Genomic DNA, 19,584 nt, shown 5'->3' with positions numbered 1-19,584 from the left:
GTGTTTTTGCCATTCTGTCTGGGGGTATCATTTAGAAATACAGATATGCCCTACATATCTGTAACTCATAATACAAAGATGATACATATAAACAAGATTATCAGACTTGGCAAATTATAACATTTTCGCAGATACCTCACACGGCATATCTGGCACAACTCATTGCAATTTTACAACATTGGTATTCATAAGATCCTAAAGTGTGTCCCAGATTCTATACAATATCACTAGGGTGTGTGGCATTTTCATACCCTTGAACAATGTAGCTATGTCAACCTAAATTTTAAGTGTAGACCACTCAGGCCTACAGTCTTCATGTCTGAGCAAGTGTAGGCAAATCAAGTCAAAGTCTGATTATAAGATGTTGCCTCTTCTTCTCCTGGAGGAATTCTGCACCACTGTGCAATGCAGAATTTTGCAGAAATTAATGTGCATTCAGAATTTCCTTTCCCCCACAGAAATGGGCTGCAGTGCTGCTGGCTGCCACTATGGGCCACTGGACTCGGCAGAGCCCAGCTTGCACATAGAAGACATTGCTGGGGGAGAGGGAGGGAGCTAGAGGGTTCCTGGCAGCTGCAGTTCCCACATGCCCTGAGGGAAGGAGAGGGCGGTGCGCAGGAAACTCTGTGCAAGCCTGGGACCGAGCATCAGTCTGTTTCTCCCTCTGGATCCCTGAGCTTTGCGGGAGAGGGCGTGCGGGCGTCTGGGCAAGGGAGGGTTCCACAGCTGGGCTTTGGGGGGAAGAGGTGCAGGTATCTGTGCTGGAGGTCCCTATGGCTGGGCTCTGGGGAGGAGGGGGTGTGGGTATCTGGGCAGGGGGGGCCATGGCTGGGCTCAGGGGGAGAGGGCTTGAGTTTATTGGCTGGGGGAGGCACCACAGCTGGGCTCCGGAGGGGAGAGGTTGTGGGTATCTGTCCCCCCGACTAGGCTCTGGGAGGGAAGGGGGCAGAGAAACAGGAATTGGGTTGTCATAGGGGTTTCTTTAACTCTCCACTCCCAGGGGGATTTTGGTGTGTGTCCGTATTGTTACAGACATATTTGCTGACAGGTATTTTGAAATAAATTACCAAAATAATTGAAACCGGCGTGATTATGTGTGTTATTTTGAGAAATAAAATTTGCAACATTCTGCAGAATTTTAAAATATTGTGCACAGCATTTTTAATTTTTTGGCACAGAATGCCCCAGGAGTACTCTTCAGCCCATGCCTTAAAAAAAAAAAAAAAAAAAAAGGGGGATCTTAGGACAGGTCTGCACTACAGACTTATATTGGTATAACTACATCACTGAGGGGTGTGAAACATCCACTCCCCTGAGTGTCGTAGTTCTACCGCCCTAACACCTGGTGTAAGCAGCACTATGTCTGCAGGAGAGATTCTCCCATCAACAGAGCTTCCACCTTTCAGGGTGGTAGAATAACTACCCTGACGGGAGAAGCTCTCCTGTTGGCGTGGTAGCATCTTCACTTAAGCGCTCTGGCAGGGCAGCTGCACCGATGCAGTCTATTAAGTAAAAAGAAAAGGAGTACTTGTGGCACCTTAAAGACTAACCAATTTATTTGAGCATGAGCTTTTGTGAGCTACAGCTCACTTCATCGGATGCATGCCGTGGAAACTGCAGCAGACTTTATATATACACAGAGAATATGAAAAAATACGGGGTGGGGGGGGGATGTGAGAACCTGGATTTGTGCTGGAAATGGCCCACCTTAATTATGCACATTGTAGGGAGAATGGTCACTTTGGATGAGCTATTACCAGCAGGATAGTGAGTTTGTGTGTGTGGTTTTTGGGAGGGGGGTGAGGGGGTGAGAGAACCTGGATTTGTGCAGGAAATGGCCCAACTTTATTATCATGCACATTGTGTAAAGAGTTGTCACGTTGGATGGGCTATCACCAGCAGGAGAGTGAGTTTGTGTGTGTGGTTTTTGGGAGGGGAGTGAGGGGGTGAGAGAACCTGGATTTGTGCAGGAAATGGCCCAACTTTATTATCATGCACATTGTGTAAAGAGTTGTCACTTTGGATGGGCTATCACCAGCAGGAGAGTGAATTTGTGTGGGGGGGTGGAGGTGAGAAAACCTGGATTTGTGCTGGAAATGGCCCACCTGATGATCACTTTAGATAAGCTATTACCAGCTGGACAATGGGGTGGGAGGAGGTATTTTTTCATATTCTCTGTGTATATATAAAGTCTGCTGCAGTTTCCACGGTATGCATCCGATGAAGTGAGCTGTAGCTCACGAAAGCTCATGCTCAAATAAATTGGTTAGTCTCTAAGGTGCCACAAGGACTCCTTTTCTTTTTGCGAATACAGACTAACACGGCTGCTACTCTGAAACCAGTCTATTAAGTGTAAACCTGCCCTGAGGCAATTTAAGGCCCAGTGCTGCATTTTGTTTTGGACACTGAAAACGCCCATTGATTTTGTGGGAATGCAGGATCAGCCCTTTAAAACCATTGTTTCGGTCACTGTATTTCAACGTGTATTCTCCCTCTCGTTCCACTCCTACCCTACACACATGCATGCACACAAATACACACACTGAAATAAAGGGAACCTGCCACGTTTAAGTCTAGCGAAAAGAAGAGCGAGGATAGAAGGGAACTATAACGGACTACAAATCGGTAAAGAGATCTTATAAAGGGGATAAGGACCAATTATTCCCACATGTCATTAAGGACAGAATAATTAGTAATGGCACTAAACAGTTGGGAAATGGTTAAGTATTATGAAAAACCTTAACTGTGAGAGCAATTAAACCATGGGAAAAAGAGCTGCAGGAAAGTTTGGGTTTGCTGCCCAGACTTGCCACAAAACAAGGGAGGCCAGCTTCTAGGTAACATAGTAATGGGCTCTTCCAAGCCAAAAGTTTCCCTTCAGTATTGCCTATTTAAGGCTCTCTAAGTTTCTGTTATAAATCCCTAGTCTTAGAGATTTATGGCTGGAATATAAAAATTAGCTCTAAGCTAAAACTTCATATTTAGGGCTCAGGCAGAAATGTGGTAGCTACAGCAGCTATCACATCAAGAATGATTTCATGCTGTCAGAGAAATAGAGCATCTTCTTAAAGTCATACACACCTCCCTCTCCCTGACATGTATTTGCTCTGTGTCACACTTTTACTTCCACTTTTACTACAAATATAGGGCTGAATCTCCAGCAGTGCCCAGGATTTGGTGCTCAGTGCAGCCAAGGCGGGAGAAGGCAGCTCTATGCCATTTATCTGCTTCTCTGATCCTGGGACCCGACGTGACAGCCTAAGAGCTGTTTCTAAGTTGTGCCAGCTGGAGAAGTGCAAAACGGATCAGCTGGCGCACATGTGCTCTGGCCTTTCCTCATTCCTGCCCAGGCACACCCTCTCTGTAGAAAGCAGCAGCAGGTCCGAAGCAAATATTGCAGACTTTGTGCCACTTAAGGATTCCCCTCCTTTGGAGGGATCCTCAGTTGTCCTTTTAGGGAAGCTGACTGGGTGCTTTGGGCAGCACAAGGCAGCTGAAACAAGAGTCAGGAAGTTGCCCATAATTTTCAACATGCTTCTCTGCCCGAGGTGGTCCTACTTACAGCGTGTGCATTTTCCCTTTTAAGCAATGTAGTGAGAACGCTTGCAGGAAGGAGGACAATTCCTGGCAATGGAGGAGGTGAGCTGCAAGCTGCAGAGCAGCTTGAGTACGAATTGGAAGTATGTGGATGTGGGTGTAAGATGTCGGGGACAATAGTCCATTGCTGTTTTGGCATGGCTTGATGGAAAGCGCCCTGATGCTCATTTCCATGAAGCTTGCACAACTTCCAGCCCATAGCGATGAAATCAGACTTTATACAGGCCGAGATTTTTCCTTTTCCACACAAATACAAGCGCGTCCTAGGACTATGCAGAAATCTAGCTGAGGTGGTTGGTAACTCTGCATGCTCACAGAAGAAAATAAGTTTCAAAATGTAAACTGGTGTACAGCTATAAACCTTTAGAAGGAAGACGATTCCTTACATTTCTCATGGGAAGGCAGCAATTTGTTTGTTTTGGGGAGGATGCTTTTCTGGGCCAAAAACTCATTAAGACCTGAAGTAATCTGTCTGAGTCTGGGTTTTCATTAATTCCCTTAGTAGCCCAATAATTCCAATAGAGTTGTCAGAAATGACAACCCAGAATTTCTGAGTAACGTACAGTTCAGTGTATTGCAGACTAAGTCCAAGTCTTGCACAGCTCAAACCACATCTGACGTTTTTTTGTTGAATTCATAAAATAAAAAAAACACTGACAGTTGAACTCCACCTGTTGCATGTACTAGTGGGGGTGGCAGAGGGGTTGTTGGGGGGTGGTTTTGGGGTTTTTTTTGTACAATCATTCAGCAAAAGTTATTTTCAGCAATGGTGGTTAGTCAGTTTCTGAAAATACTTCTTACTTCTTTAAAGTTCAAAGTCTATATCCCATGGCAATTATTTGCGTGAGAATTTATATGGATTTAACTGGAGAAATGGACAGTGTCATGTATAAGAAAAAGGTGGAGAAAGGGCTGGTATAAAAATAAAAATGTCACAACATTAAACAACAGAATTTTTAACCAATTGTATATTGGAGTGTGAAACATACATCCTTACGGTGGGGGGTGCTTTACATGCATCTGTCAGATATAATCAATTTGCAAACCTTGACCAAAACCAGAAGCTGCTGCCCACTACTGTTTTCCATTTGGTGGTGACTTTGAAATGTTCTTGATTTCCTAGCCTTATTCTTCTGAAATAAAGACCAATTACCTGTCAATCATAATGGATCCTGATGAAGTCCCCTTAGATGAACAATGTGAACGTCTTCCATTTGATGCCAGCAAGTGGGAGTTTGCAAGGGAAAGGCTGAAACTAGGTAATAGGTTTGTTACGGTATTAACACACAGCACATTGCCTTTGTGTTTATTAAACTGGATGTGTTTGTAATTAGAGACTACAGACAGGCAGCTCACCATGTATTGCAGATCTGCAGGGCAACTCTACACTTGATTGTTAGTGAGCTGTTATTGTTCTTCAGGTGAATTATTATCAAGATCTAAAACTGCTATTACCTGGCTTTCTGTATGATTAGACTCCAGCTGGGGAGTACTTCCAGTCATTTTATTTGTAGTGCAGATTGGGCTGTTATGTATTTCTTAGGAACTGAGATACTATAGAACATAAAGTAAAAACACAGGCCAAGATTTTCAAAGCTGGGAGCCTAAAATTAGGTTCCTGAGTCCATGCTGAAGCATCTAAAATAAGTGGCCAGATGCTGAGCACCCAGTAGTCCCTCCTGAAATTCATGGGAGCTTTATTAGTAGTACTGTTATTTATAAGTATTACAGCAATGCCTAAGAATATGTCTACACTGCAATTAGACACCTGTGCCTGGCCCATGCCAGCTGACTCAGGCTTACAGAGCTCAGGCTAACAGGCTGTTTAGTTGTTGTGTACATGTTCGGGCTCGGGCTGCAGCCCAAACTCTGGGACCCTCCCAGACTCCCACCTCACACTTATTTATCATATTTATTCATCTACTGATGAAGACGCCATACAAGAGTTAGGTATCATTATTTAGGAGCCTAACTATGGACTCAGGAGCCTAATCTGAGGCATCCATCTTTCCCATAGCCTAATTCAGTTCTCACTTATAAAGGGGCAACTGCCTGTGCAAATGAGGGCAGAAATGAGCCCATATTGTCCTGTTTGCATTTTCCTCTAACCCACTCTGTTTTACTTCTTTTCTTCAAATTTATAAAATGACCTATCGGTGTCTTTCCTATGCACAGGGCACCTATCCCATACATTAAAATGCACAATAGGAGATAACAGAAAGGACTGGCCATGCCTAAACAAATGTGCATAGAATCTTCCATCCCTTAGCCATCCAGTCTTCGAATGCCTGAGTGAAAAAAAAAAAAAGGGTTTTGAAGTATTCCTTTAAGCTGAAGGAGTCTGAGCTCTGGCAGACCATGGGAGGTGCAAACTGCAAAGTTGAGAACACCCTGCTGGCAGCTCTCATTTATATTAAGGGGCCTCCAACTCCAGCGTCAGCTATGGCAACATGGCCACATGTCCTTTCAGTCACAAATTAGACTTAAGCCAATCCAACGTGCCAAGGTGACAGTGGCTGACACACTGTGGACTGAATCAGGGACCTCCAGATCTAAAAGCATGAGCTGCTACTATTTGAGCTAAAGATACATGGATCTCTAGCTGGGGGCTGTAACAAATTCACACTTTCTGTGGCTTTGGCACAGAGGGAGATCTGGGCATATCCAGCCACACATTCACCAGTGCACGAGCACACAATTCAGATCTCACTTAATTTGTCTGCTATACAGGGTGCAGGGCGACCAGTATGTGAATAAGCACAGCCAAAATATTTTAAAGGTAATTTTTAACACATGTACATTATTTTGTGAGTGCCGAAGCATGAAATCTTGTTGGGAGTCTCCTCATCTTTGAAAAGGTCTTATTGCATCGAGAGTTCAATGTGTATAAAGTACATGGAAAGAATCAAGTAGAAATAGAATTAACTAAAGTTCTTTGAAATTCCAAGGAAAACTTGTCTGAAAAGGGATTTGGTTTTGGTTTTTTAGAGAGGTTTGGAGGTGAGCTGTGAAAAGTAAAAAGAGAATGGGGAATTAGTTAAAATTGAAAGTACTGGTGTAAACAAGTAAAAAATGTTAACAACGAATGAGAACCGGATTCTGAAAAGTTGGGTCAGCAAGGTATGTTAGGTTAGCACATGAATAGGTCCCATTTACATGGCAGTTGGCCCAACCTTTCAATGACCCTTGCAGCTCTGCAGGGGAATAATCACATAAACTTGAATAGTTCCTTCCAATCCCAGATGTGTGTGTCTTCCCTTTCTAGCTATTTGACTGCAGCTTACGTAGTTATTGTAACCAGTGAGAGGAGACTCTCTGTTTATATCTCAGTTGCCTTATGTTCCTCATCCCTTAATCTGTATTGTTGAGGTAACATCCATGCAATGCTATAGGAGGACTTCCTCCTCACGCCCTGAGGCTACAGGTGTTACAGAAACCAATCCATACTAACTCCATTGAATTCAGGGGACATCTTCCCAATTTAGATGAAGGGAAATGAAATTAAATGCTAGCCCCTAACTTAGATTGTAAAACTCTGGTGCATTAAGGCAAATAGCTGTGTTTAGTTACAACCCTGTACCTTTAGCATTGATATAATTTTGTATCTTATGACCTTACCAATGATGGTGATAAATCATAATTTAGGACATCCATGAAAGTGCTAAAGTTGTGATACAGGGACCCATTGTAATTCTTGCCACCGATGGACCGGGCAGAGTATAGATTCAGAAATCTATGTAGTAAACAATTTCATTAGTTACACACACCTACTATGCACTATACAACTATTCTCTCATTCCGCCAGAGATGAGTGAGTTTCCCACCCTGTTTGTAAACACACTGAACTTTCATATTTATCAATAATTTAAAACAGAAATCCTCTAATACAGAGCAACAGAACATCTGGAATGTGTCACACGAATTGTTCATGTTCACTGAAAGCCTCTTTGAAACTTCTGCCTTCCCAGGTCCTAAGAGGCAACAGCATATAGCAAGAATGACTTGTGGATTAGCCTCTGCCTGCACTCTCCATTGCGGCCCTGCTCCAGCAAAGTGACATGCACATGACAACGTGATCACTCACATACTTAAAGTTAGATGTGTGCTTAAGTATCTTGCTGAATTGGGGCCTGAACAGAAATTGCCTGGCCCAAAGCCAATTAAGTCAATTCCCATTGACTTTAATGGGTTTGGATTAGCCTCAGAAAGGGTTAGCAAATTTGAAGAATTTTAACCAAAGTTCAGCTGCATTATTCTCTGCATCAGAGTTCTCAAAATGTGGTCACTTGAACGCTGGTCTGTGGAGAGCTGGTAGCTCACATGGTACCGGGTCCTTCTTTTCATCTGCTAACCTGCACTAAAAGTCAATTAGATACTTTCCTAATATTACTTTTGCATGTAAACATATGTGGCTGTTGTCACAAGGATTATATACTGTCATAAATGGGAGGAGAGTTTGTCCAAGGCACAATCTGTATTTGAAAATGTGTTCCACACAGTGAGAAAGTCTGAGAATCCACGATCTGCTCTAAAATTCAATATAACGCAAAACAGAATTAGCTATCAATTCAGTTTGATTATCATGAAATCAAGGTTATTGTTCAGAGGAAAAACACATTTCTAGCATTCAAACTGATTAAAGGGAGAATAGAAGCCATATGCTGCTTTAAATGGCAACAAATTTGTTTTCTAAGTGGTGGCTAAATAGTTCCCATCCCAAAATGGGAAATGGATTATTACTGATGAAACCAATTACGATTACTGATTAAACACAGTTTTACTGTGGATACAGGAGTTGTAGTGCCTTGGATTACAGCTTCATATTGGAGCACACCACCAACTGCTAGAGCCCTGCAAATCCGTGGGTATCCGCTTTATATCCCTGGACCATTTTTGCGGAGAGCAGATTGGATGCACAGACTCACCAGAATGAGGAATCTGTCACACAGCCTGCAGGCTTCAGCTCAGTTCACTGAATCACGCAGCAGGGGACAGCCTGCTGGACATTCTGGGAATTGTAGTCCCCAGCTTGCATGGACAGAGGAGGCAAACTACAACTCCCAGAAGGGAGTGAGCCAAGTACCATTTTGAAAGAGGTGTGGTGTTATAATTTAAACTAGTGGGCGGCAAGGGCATGTGCTATGAAGACAGCAGTTATTGCCACTCTCTGTCTGGGCCAGGTCTGCATGCATTACAGCTCCCGCAGTTGCATAGGGGTGTCGGAGCCCTCCTCCGCACCCACTGGGAGGGTGGCACTGCACACGAGGGCCCAGGATTGTAGCCTTCCTACTCAGAGTGGGGAAGGAGGTATGGCGGGGGCAGAAGGTCTCTGGGGAGAAATGGGGGCAGCTGGGGATGGGGGGCTTGCTGTGTAGTGACCTGTGGAGCTTTTTAGAGCCCTGCAAAGCCACAAACAATTTTTGCAGATCAGATGTGGATACACATTTAGGCACCTAAGTCCAAAATTTAGATCCTCAAAATCATCACTCAGCTGCTGCCTAACCCTATAGCTGCCTATGATATTCCCCAGGGTACCGTCTGGACTGATGGACAGCTGTGTCCCCTCAATTCTCCAACCTGGGGTGCCCTTTACACTGCTTTGCTGTGAGAGCAACCACGTCTCGTTTGCCCACACACAGCCTCCAGCATGTAAATCACCCCTAGATATACTATAGGAGTGCTATTGCCAGCCAACCATGAATTACACTGCAGGGTAACACCAGCAAATTCCCAGTACCAGACTTTCCCCAGAAATGTGCATCTTGTACTGCCCAGCATTCTCCTAGGCAATGCAAACTCATATAAAGTCCGTCATTTCATTAATAGAAACCTTGTTGTCTCAATTCAAGTTCCCCAGACACTTCAGTCCAAACACACTGGTTTCGATAAAACAATAAAACAAGTGTATTATTAACTACAGAAAGATTGTAAGTGAATACAAGTAATGAGGCGTAAAAGTCAAAATTGGTTACAAAGAAATAAAAGGTAAATTGCAGACTAATTCCTAACTTAACAAGCTAAATGAATTCAAAGCAAAGGTTTCTCTCACCACATGCTTTAGAAATCTTACTGGCTGGAATCCTTTCAGCCAAGACTCCTCCCCCAGTTCAGTGTTAATTTCCTTGTCCTTCAGGTGTTGTTGATGCCTTGAGTAGAGATGAAGGGAGAGAACATTTGGGGCCTCTGTTCTTCCCTTTTATCCTTTTCCTTTTCTTTGAGAATCATCTCCAGCTGGGGTTCAGGAGACAAAATCTGGGGAGATGGAACTTCCAGCTGCTTCTTTGCCAAGATGTACATTTCTTGCTCATACCCTTTTCCCTTGCAAGTGATAGTCCATCTGATTTTGTTGATGCCTGGCTGAGGAATCAGTTTGCCTTTTGTCTTTGAAGAATCGGTTTGTGCCTGCTTTTCTAAACTTGGATTAAAGCTCAGTAACATTATACAGTAGAATCTTATAACTTTACATACAATGTTACCACACATATTTTACCAGGACAATAATGATCAGCACATTATGAATTTTCAAATGATACCTCACCAGGCATACTTTGTAAAAAATCCATTATAGTTTTGTAAAAAGGGTGAATATAGGGATGCAGACTGTCACACTGCCTAAATTCCCCAGGTGCCTATCTTTCTAATGATAAAGTGTGATAGGTACCTAAAACCCTGCCAACTCAAGAATCCCATAGCTCAGATCACTCACCTGAGAGCAGGGACACCTGGGTTCAGTTTGCTGTTCCACTTCAAGAGCGGGGAAGAAAAGGGGGTTTGAACATCTCTTACATCCTGGGTTAGTGTTCTAACCACTGGGCTAAAGTTATAATTTTAAAGGAAGGTACCCCCTTCTCATCTGGCATTTTGTACAGGGCCAAATCTATCAGGCAGCCTCTGAGCATGCCTTCTGAGTCAGGCTGTGCAGCTAAGATAGGGCAATGTCTAGATGAGGATCCCACTGGGGCTTACAGGTGTGAGCTGGGTCAGCCAACTTTGAGCATGCTCAGCGGCAAATTCTTAAGCACTTAAGGACTTTATCAGCAGAAACGTATGCCCTCAGGGACTTTAGATGCCTACAAGTTTAGGTGGCAGCTGAGCAGGGGTTTTGAGAGTATGCATTTTGGATTTAAGTGCCGAAAGTGGTAGGAAGACACCTAAACCCCTTTGTAGATCTAGCCCTAAATCCTTATGAAGGATTGGATTTAGAAACTGGATGTAGAAAGCCCAAGTAGCTTTTTATTTTAAACAGCATTCTTGATCCTGAACCTACATGTCCTACCGAACCAGTCCATTAGTAGACTGGTTTTCACAAATTTGTTCATTATTTGCAATACACGAGACCCTCAGAGTTACGAATACCTCAGGAATGGAGGTTGTTCGTAACTCTGAACAAAACGTTAAGGTGTTTCTTTCAAAAGTTTACAACTGAACATTGACTTAATACAGCTCTGAAACTTTACTGCAGAAGAAAAATGGTGCTTTCCCTTTATTTTTTTTAGTAGTTTGTGTTTAACACAGTACTGTACTGTACTGTATTTGCTTTTTTTTTTTTTTGTCTCTGCTGCTGCCTGATTGTGTACGTCCAGTTCCAAATGAGGTGTGTGGTTGACTGATCAATTCAAAACTCTGGTATTCGTAACTCTGAGATCCTACTGTATTTTAAAACACTTTGTGCCAATTCCTAGACAAAAATATTTACTCCAAATTTTGATTTTCTAATGTTTGGTTGTTTGGAATTATGTGTTTGTTTGTTTTTGTAAAACTCCAATATGATCCGATTACATCATAGATCTGTACTTTCGCTCCATCTTATCAAGGGTTGTCTTAGAAGTTCCTTATTTAAAATAGTCTTGACAGAGGACAGGGAGAACTGGGCTGGAAGGGTGGGCGGACAATTCCCTCCTTTCTGCTTACTTCCTGAGGTCTGCAGGAGCACAGCTCAGCTCTCCTGGGCTCCGAACATCTGCAGAGGGATGTGCACGTGTGTCATTTTACAACTGTGGTGACCAAAGCAATGGCTCTATTTTGCATTGTCCTATCTGTTAAGACTAAAGGTCCAGAAAAGAGAGATCTTACACAAGTAATGCAATGTTTCAGTTTACATATTTGATGAATATACATTCTCCCTGTTACATATTCTATCCTTTTTATTCTGAATGAAAATCTTGTCTTTATGTTCTACCCTTGTTCCCTCACCATCATACCAATTGTTCTACTACAGCCACAGGCATGCTAGAAAATCAGTAAAAATAAAGTTTAATGAGCATTAAGGGGTCTTTAAGTCCTAGTGAAACTGAAGCAGAAATCAAGCTGAAGTTAAACACTTGGGGTTTGTGATTTTTAAAAATATTATTTGCTGACATCCTGTCACCTATCGGAACCTCCATCAGCCACTGAAAGAGGAGTGAGGACCCCAGACCCCACTGTGAAGTGGGGGGAGAGGGAGAAATCCGTATTGCCAGCACCAAATGCTCAAAAATCATGAGTCAGGTCCCCAAATATCCTGAGACTGACATAACAGTCATGAGGTTTTTTTTTAATAATAATAATAATTAATAATAATAATAAATGTGGGTTCTTTTTATTCGCTTTCTGGTCTCTGAGCCTTTAGGATGTGCTCAAGTCGTGTTTTCAAGCTCTTCTGCACAACCATGAGGGCTAGAAACATACTCTTTTTAAAACAAAACAAAAAATAAAAGCTGAGATTCTCATACCAATTTGTGATTCCAGCAGCTGGGGCTTTAGAAAGAACACTGGATGTTGTGAGATTTGTCATAAAATTGCAGAAGCTGGCAACACCATCTCAGCCACAGCACGGAAAGTGCCATGGTGTCACCGCTGAAATCACTGGAGCCCACCGGCCGTGAGCAGGCGTGACCCTGAGACTCCTGGTTCCTCTAAGGGAAGCCTCTGCCTGGCTGCCTCTCTGGGGTTGAGGGGGCTGTTTCAGTCCTGCCTGCCCAGCTCCCTAAATCCAGACCCTACTCTGCCACTGATGCTGGTGCTTCTGCTGTCACCATACTCACCGCTCCCTCTGTGACAGCTCCTCCCCAGTGCACACGCAGGGGCTGTAAGGCACTCGGCCCCTAGCTACTCCATCCTCTGCACTCTAGGGTCTGACAGGAGTTAACGTGAGAGGCATCACCCACTTATTTCTGGTTTCCATGCTCTCAGCAGGGTGGAGTAACCCTTAGAGACTAAGAGGATAACTGGGTAGTATGTCTCACCCCCACTTTATATTTACGTCTGCCTTGGGAGGGGGGGGGTGATGGAGGGGCTTCAGATTCCCCACAGGGAGCCCATGAGAGAGCACCTGAAATTGGGACCCTCCTGGGGAAATGGAATGGTCTGTGCATCCACATTGCTGGAAGGCATGTGGTACGTGGGGGAGCGGGCGGCTCTCTGACACGTGCTGACCCTACAGCATGAGGCCCAACGCTGCCCTGAGGAGCCGGTGTGGTGGGAGGGGTAACTCAGCCATCCTGCAGAATGGGCTACACACCTCATTTGTTTGGAAACCTTGCAGTCACTCCCATGTGACCCAATGTTTGTGGCTCTGCATCTCCTGTCACAAACCCCCGCGAACCTCAGCTCACATACATTTAACGGTCCCATTTGCACGGCTGGTACCTTACATAAGAAAAGTGTGGCCTACATAAAGATTACCAAACAAAGCTGTTGGCACAGTCTGGATAGAATTGGGCTATGGCACTAGGCTGTTTGGGCAGAATATAACTTACCCTTCTACAGCCTGATCCGCAGCCCAGTGAGATCAATGGGAATTGGCTCAGGCCCGTGCTACGGAGGTAATAGCGCTGTAATGATGAGCACAAAACTTGGTTTTGTCAGCAAACTGCAGAGAGAGGCTCAGAAGTGAACATACATCCACTGATAAGAGTGACAAGCTGGGTGCGGTAAAATCTTTTATTGGACCAACTTCTGTTGGTGAGAGAGACAAGCTTTCGAGCGACACAGAGCTCTTCGTCAGGTCTGTGTAAGCTGGAAAGCTTGTCTCAGCGACAGAAGTTGGTCCAATAAAAATTATTACCTCACCCACCTTGTCTCTCTAATCTGGGACCAACATGGTTACAACAATACTGCAAATATTTCTAAGAGTGCCATTTGTTTAGAGTCACCTTTTCTGACCACATTCTGGCTCACCTATGTGGGAGCCCATTAAAAAGTGGACCATAGAGCATTATCTTTTTGTGAAAATATACCAAGGAAGATTTGCAGAGCACAGTTTGTTATTCAATATGTATGAATGGTTTCAATGACCACAAGTTTGTTTGTTTACATGTGTGTATTTCCACAATTTGTTTTCTGTACAGGAAAGTCACTTGGATGTGGGGCGTTTGGAAAAGTGGTAGAGGCAGCTGCTTTTGGAATTAAAAATTCCCCCCCGTGCGGAATAGTTGCGGTGAAAATGCTGAAAGGTATTCTGCTGCAGGGCTGTGTTGGAAGATATACTGCACTGGTTTCCCCTTTCTCCCTCTCCCCTGCCTTGTTCTGCATGTCATTCAAAAGCAAGAGTTTATTCTGAAACCCCACAAAGGCTGTATAGCTCACGTGTCAGTTTGGATCAGAGTTTTCAAGCTAAATGGCGAGCCCCTAAAATGAAAAACAAGGTTCTTAGTGAAAGTGCTGATGAAAGTTCACGTGCTGTGGGCCAGGGTCTCAGAAGCACTCCGCACCTGGTTGCTGCTGCTTCTGAGAACATTTAAAAATCTGGCCCCCACTAGGAAAAATAGAAACGGGAGAGTGGTTTGGGGGCTACCGTGTATCCCAAGAACACAGCCCATAGTTTCATAGAGTTTAAGGCCAGTAGAGACCCTCATATCATCTAATCTGACTTCCTGAATAACACAGGCCATTAAATTTCACCCAGTTATCCCTGCTTCAAGCCCAACAGTATAGACTCATCGATTTTAAGGTCAGAAGCGACCATCATGATCATCTAGTCTGACCTTCTGCGCATCGCAGGCCACAGAACCTACTGAGAGATAGAGAATCTACCACTTCTTTCGATAGTTTGTTCCAACGGTTAATCAGCCTCCCGGTTAGAAATTTGTGTCTCATTTCTCCTTTTAATTCATCTTACAGCCATTGCTTTTTGTTATGCCTTTTTTAGCTCCATTTACTAGCACTTAGTATTTGCTCCCCGTGAAGGTCATTACCCACTAATCAAGTTGCCTCTCAATCTTCTTTTTGAAAAGCCAAACAGAGCAAGCTCTTTAAGCCTCTCACTGTCAGGCATTTTCTCCAGCCCTTAAATGATGTTTGGGGCCCTTTTCTGCACCCTCTTCAATTTCTCAGTGTCATTTTAAAAATGTGGACACCAGATCAGTGCACAGTTTCACCAATGCCGCATAAAAAATCACCTCCCTACTCTCATTCCCCTGTTTATACCTCCAAGGACTGCGTTAGCCCTTTTTGCCACAGCAAAGCACTGGGACACATGTCGAGTTGTTTGTCCGCTATGACCTTTAGATCCTTTTCAGAAGCAGTTTTCCAGGATACAGTCCACCAATTCTGTAGGTCTGGCCTGTATTCCTGGTTCCGAGATGCAAAACCTTGCATTTGTCTGTATTAAAACACATTTTATTTGAATGGGCCCCTCTTACCAAGTGATCCAGGTCGCTCAGTCTGAGTGCCCTGCCCTTCTCATTATTCCCCACTCTGCCAATCTTCGTGCCATCCGCAAATTTGATCAGCTGTGATTTTATCTTTACTTCCAGATCATTGATGAAAACGTTGACTAGCATTGGGCCAAGTACTGATCCCCGCAGAACCCCACTAGAAACACCCCATTTCAATTATTCCCCATGGGCAACCACTTCTTGAAATCTGTCATTTAGCCAGTTCTTAATCTATTTAACGTGTCCCATATTGATATTGTACGGTGCTCATTTTGTAATGAAAATGTTGTGCATTACTAAGTCAAATACCTTAGTAGGGGGTAGTGCATTGCTGCTGAGCTTCATGGCAGCATCCCGGAGGAAGGAATTGTGGGTCAGGGTAACACAATTCCTTCCTGTTCCTCACTGCTCCAGAGCTGTGGTAAGTTTCTGCTGGCCTACACCAGCAATAAACTACTGCCCAGTCAGCCCCATGCCAGCTCAGCAGTTCTGGTCAGCATGTTGGGAAGGGGCCTGGAGCCAAGACTTCACTCATTCCTCTCCCACCTGTAGTGGTGGGGAGTAAGAAGCTGTGCAAAGTCCCTTATCCCTGTGCACCTGATCCCAATGGATGGGTAGCCTATGTCAGCCAGCTCAGAATCTAACCCTTCATAACAGAATGGGTTGGCCAGCATGTGAATTTATGTGCTTGAAGATCTAAGAATAGTCAGCTGGATAGTCCATGGCTTTAGGTATAGCACTTAGGATTCTTGCGAAACACTGATTTTCAGCTCCATAAAGCCAGTCGGGGATTTGGGAGAAGATATCTGTAGCATACCCATATCTGTCTGTCTATATGGCCCCATCACTGTAGTATCTGAGCACCTCATGCTCATGGATGTTATCCTCATCACAACTGTGATGGAAGGCAGCGCTATCCCCATTTGACAGAATGGGGACCTGAGGCACAAGGTGAATTAAATGATTTGCCCGAGATCACACAGGAAGTCTGTTTTTGAGCCAGGTGCTGATCCCAAGTCCATTGAGCCCAGTCTACCAGACCATCCCTCCTACCCCTACATGGCACCAAAGCTGAGCCAACACACTGTTAAATATAACACTGGGAGGAAGTTAGCACTGACTAATTCTTTTATGGGTCTCACTGCAATTAAAAGGCCGCTAGGAAAGGAAGGGGTAGAAAAGAGAACACAAATACATGGAAGTGTATCCAGGGATGACAATTATTTCATGTATAAATCCTTGACAATCGGCAGGTGGTGGCATAGATCCCAAAATGAAACTGTCTTTATGCACTGGCTTTATTTTGTGTTCGCAGAAGGAGCCACAGCCAGTGAATACAAAGCGCTGATGACAGAGCTGAAAATCCTGATACACATTGGGCATCATCTTAATATTGTGAACCTGCTAGGAGCTTGCACAAAAAATGGCGGTAAAAGAATTTGTACTGTGCTAAACGTGGATTGAGATATTCTCTGGATAATAGTCTTTTGACTGTGTTGGTTTTGCAATGTCGTCCCCAGGGCCAGCCGTTGGCTTGTTCTGTCAGTGTCCACCCTCAGCTAAAACACGGAGTCAGATTTACCCAAATAACTGCGGGCCCCTTCCCCTTTTTTACACATTCCTTTTGGTCAAAATTTTAATGAGAACCCAAATTTTTCCAGCATCCAGGGTTTTGTGTTGGCCCATCCCTAATTTTCAGCACCATTATTTTGTGAAGGTATCTGGAGTCCTTCAGGCATGGAGTCCTCTCCATTAAAATGTATTGATAATTGTTATGCTGGGAGCTAGGGCTAGTTGGGTGCAGGAGAGATTTTCGCTGTTCCTCAGAACTTATTTCTTATATCTTATTTTACGAAAATGTTTTTGACTTCTGCTCAGGGCCTCTGATGGTGATTGTTGAATACTGCAAATATGGAAACTTATCAAACTACCTGAAAAGCAAAAGGAATTTTTTCTTCCCCAACAAGGTAAAGAAGCAGATGCTTTGTGTTTCAATGGGTGTCCTCCCTCTCTGCTAGCAAGATCATTCATGCTGAGCGAGGGGTGGGTTTAGAGCTTTGGTTTATGGAACAGAAGCATAGGAGAAGCAGCACGACCCCCTGATCCCAGTGCTGTCAGGAACACGCAAGAGATGAGGCTAGGAAAGCTTTCAAAGGTTTAAAACTACTTTTTGTAATTCATGAAGAATAGGAACATCAAGAATAAAAGATTGTGGATCCCTTGTGCCTACACAGCACACTCCCTGCAGTGGAATCTGCTGGTTTCACTTGGTTTAGTGGATTCTTTCTTTGTCACAACCATGGGGGCCAATAGTGCCAACCTTATTTGTGTTGGTGGACACTTACTTAGTTACATGAGTAGACCAATACCAGCCATTCTTGAGACTGTGCTTGCCTATGTGAGCATCACACCCATAGAGGGAAGAGGAAGATTTTAGTAACAGATCACAGATGAGACCGTTTCATTGGCTGAACTGATTTCATTTATCCAGCTCCTACAACTTTGACACAGTATCTCTTGCTCCCTCTGTTTAAAGGATGCGTTGTTGCAAGTAGAACCGATGAAAGAGAAAAAAGATATTGAGCTGGTGGAAGGTAAAAAACAAAGACTGGCTAGTGTCACCAGCAGCGAGAGCTTAGCAAGCTCCGGATTTCAGGAAGATAAAAGTCTGAGTGATGTGGAGGAGGAAGAGGAGGGTAGGTATTAATTCCTTCCTGTTCCTACACAGTCCGTGATATTTTTACAATGTGCTCTGCATCTCTGAAAATTTTTCTTCATTTATCACCCTAAACATCCGTGGGAGATGCTCACAGCATCATGTCCAGAAGCTAGAAGTTTTTAAAAAAAGATTATTTACTGGGTTACTAAATCTGACAGGAAAACGTGTGACTGTTTCTTCTTGACTCTCTTTATCTTTGGGAAAAACACTGGAGTAACAGAGTATAAAGCAAATACTATTTTTGTTGTTGGTGACAGTGGTTGGATGTCCAAGCACTAAGACTAAGAGTGAACTTACAAGGTAACAGCGGCAGTTAGGAAAAATACCTTATTAACTTAGTATGTGTTAAATTGCTTCCAGATTCTGATGACTTTTACAAATGGCCCCTCACTATGGAAGATCTGATTTCTTACAGTTTTCAGGTGGCTAGAGGCATGGAGTTCTTGTCATCCAGAAAGGTCAGTGTTACCCTTTTGGATATTCCTCTCCAGCAGAATCAGACTTAGGAGAGGTGAAATGATGTCTATATTTTAGTGACACCTTTCCTTGGCAGAACTCCCAAAGGAAGGGTGGCTTCTCTCTTGATGTTCTAAATATAAGCATGTGTTTATTCAAGTCTTCATACTATAAACACAGGATTAAGGTGGAAGACTGTGGTTGAAGCTGATTCATTCAGAGAATTTTTTTTCAAGCTATATTAACCATGGAGCACAAACCTGTTTAATGCCTACCTTCGTAATAGGTAACAGATTAAAGGCTCATGACTTTTTGGTCTGGAAAAATGTTTGTTTGTGAAGAACTGCCCATTGTTTACAGTAACTTCATATAAACTTTTGTCAACTTCCTTAAGAAAATATTAATTTGATCTTTCGAATAATAATATTTTTTAAAAAAGGAAACGGAAAGATTCAGGAAATTTGTGGGTAGGATTAAAGAAATGCAGTTTGATTGTTCAACTGTTTTATTATAGTGTATTCATCGTGATCTGGCAGCCAGAAATGTCCTTTTATCTGAGAACAATGTAGTGAAGATCTGTGATTTTGGCCTTGCAAGAGATATTTATAAGAATCCCGATTATGTGAGAAAAGGAGATGTAAGTCAACATTCGGTTTGTTTGTCCAGTTGTTCATAACATATCATTTTAAACTTTCATTAAAATGGTCTGTAAATGTTTATATTCCCTGCACTTAAAAGGGTCTGAAAGCTATCATAGATTCTATGTGAAGATGAGCAATCCAGATGTGTTGTATATACAGTGACCATTTGCATCCTTAAAAACAATGCTCGGAAATGCTGACCGTTTCACAGCTCTGGTCTTTTAATAGTTTACATGTTGGCATTTGTTTCTTGGCTAGCCTGGCCAAGTAAGCCAGTCAAAGTGAGCTGCTTCCTTGAAAGCAATCATTTATGCCAAAAGGGGTCCGTGTCCCTGAGTGTACATGCACAGGCCAAATTCCGCTCTTAGTGACATTGGGGTAGATTTAACATAACTGCACTGAAGTTGATGGAGTTGCACCAGGAGTAAGTTTGGCCTCCCACCTGTAAAATCAGGCTGAGCTAGCATGAGTCTGTCTCCTGGGCTGGGAGGCTTGCTCCCAGTGAAACCTGTGCAGGCAAACTGCACCTGTGCAT

General features: G+C 43.4%; 1 protein-coding gene across 1 annotated transcript in view; it reads left to right on the top strand.

The window, feature by feature from the left end:
• FLT1 (fms related receptor tyrosine kinase 1) overlaps positions 1–19,584 on the top strand; it is a 129,241-nt gene that overhangs the window by 97,411 nt on the left and 12,246 nt on the right. Inside the window, exons 18-24 of the mRNA XM_077819089.1 lie at positions 4,721–4,856; positions 13,926–14,030; positions 16,549–16,662; positions 17,112–17,200; positions 17,770–17,929; positions 18,313–18,410; positions 18,923–19,045. Of these exons, the coding sequence (XP_077675215.1) occupies positions 4,721–4,856; positions 13,926–14,030; positions 16,549–16,662; positions 17,112–17,200; positions 17,770–17,929; positions 18,313–18,410; positions 18,923–19,045 (825 nt within the window). The remainder of the gene's footprint in view (positions 1–4,720; positions 4,857–13,925; positions 14,031–16,548; positions 16,663–17,111; positions 17,201–17,769; positions 17,930–18,312; positions 18,411–18,922; positions 19,046–19,584) is intronic.

Source organism: Eretmochelys imbricata, chromosome 1 (assembly GCF_965152235.1).
Source record: "Eretmochelys imbricata isolate rEreImb1 chromosome 1, rEreImb1.hap1, whole genome shotgun sequence".
NCBI lineage: Eukaryota > Metazoa > Chordata > Testudines > Cheloniidae > Eretmochelys > Eretmochelys imbricata.
Note: the sequence above shows the minus strand (reverse complement) of the source record. Positions and strands in the feature narration are given on the sequence as shown.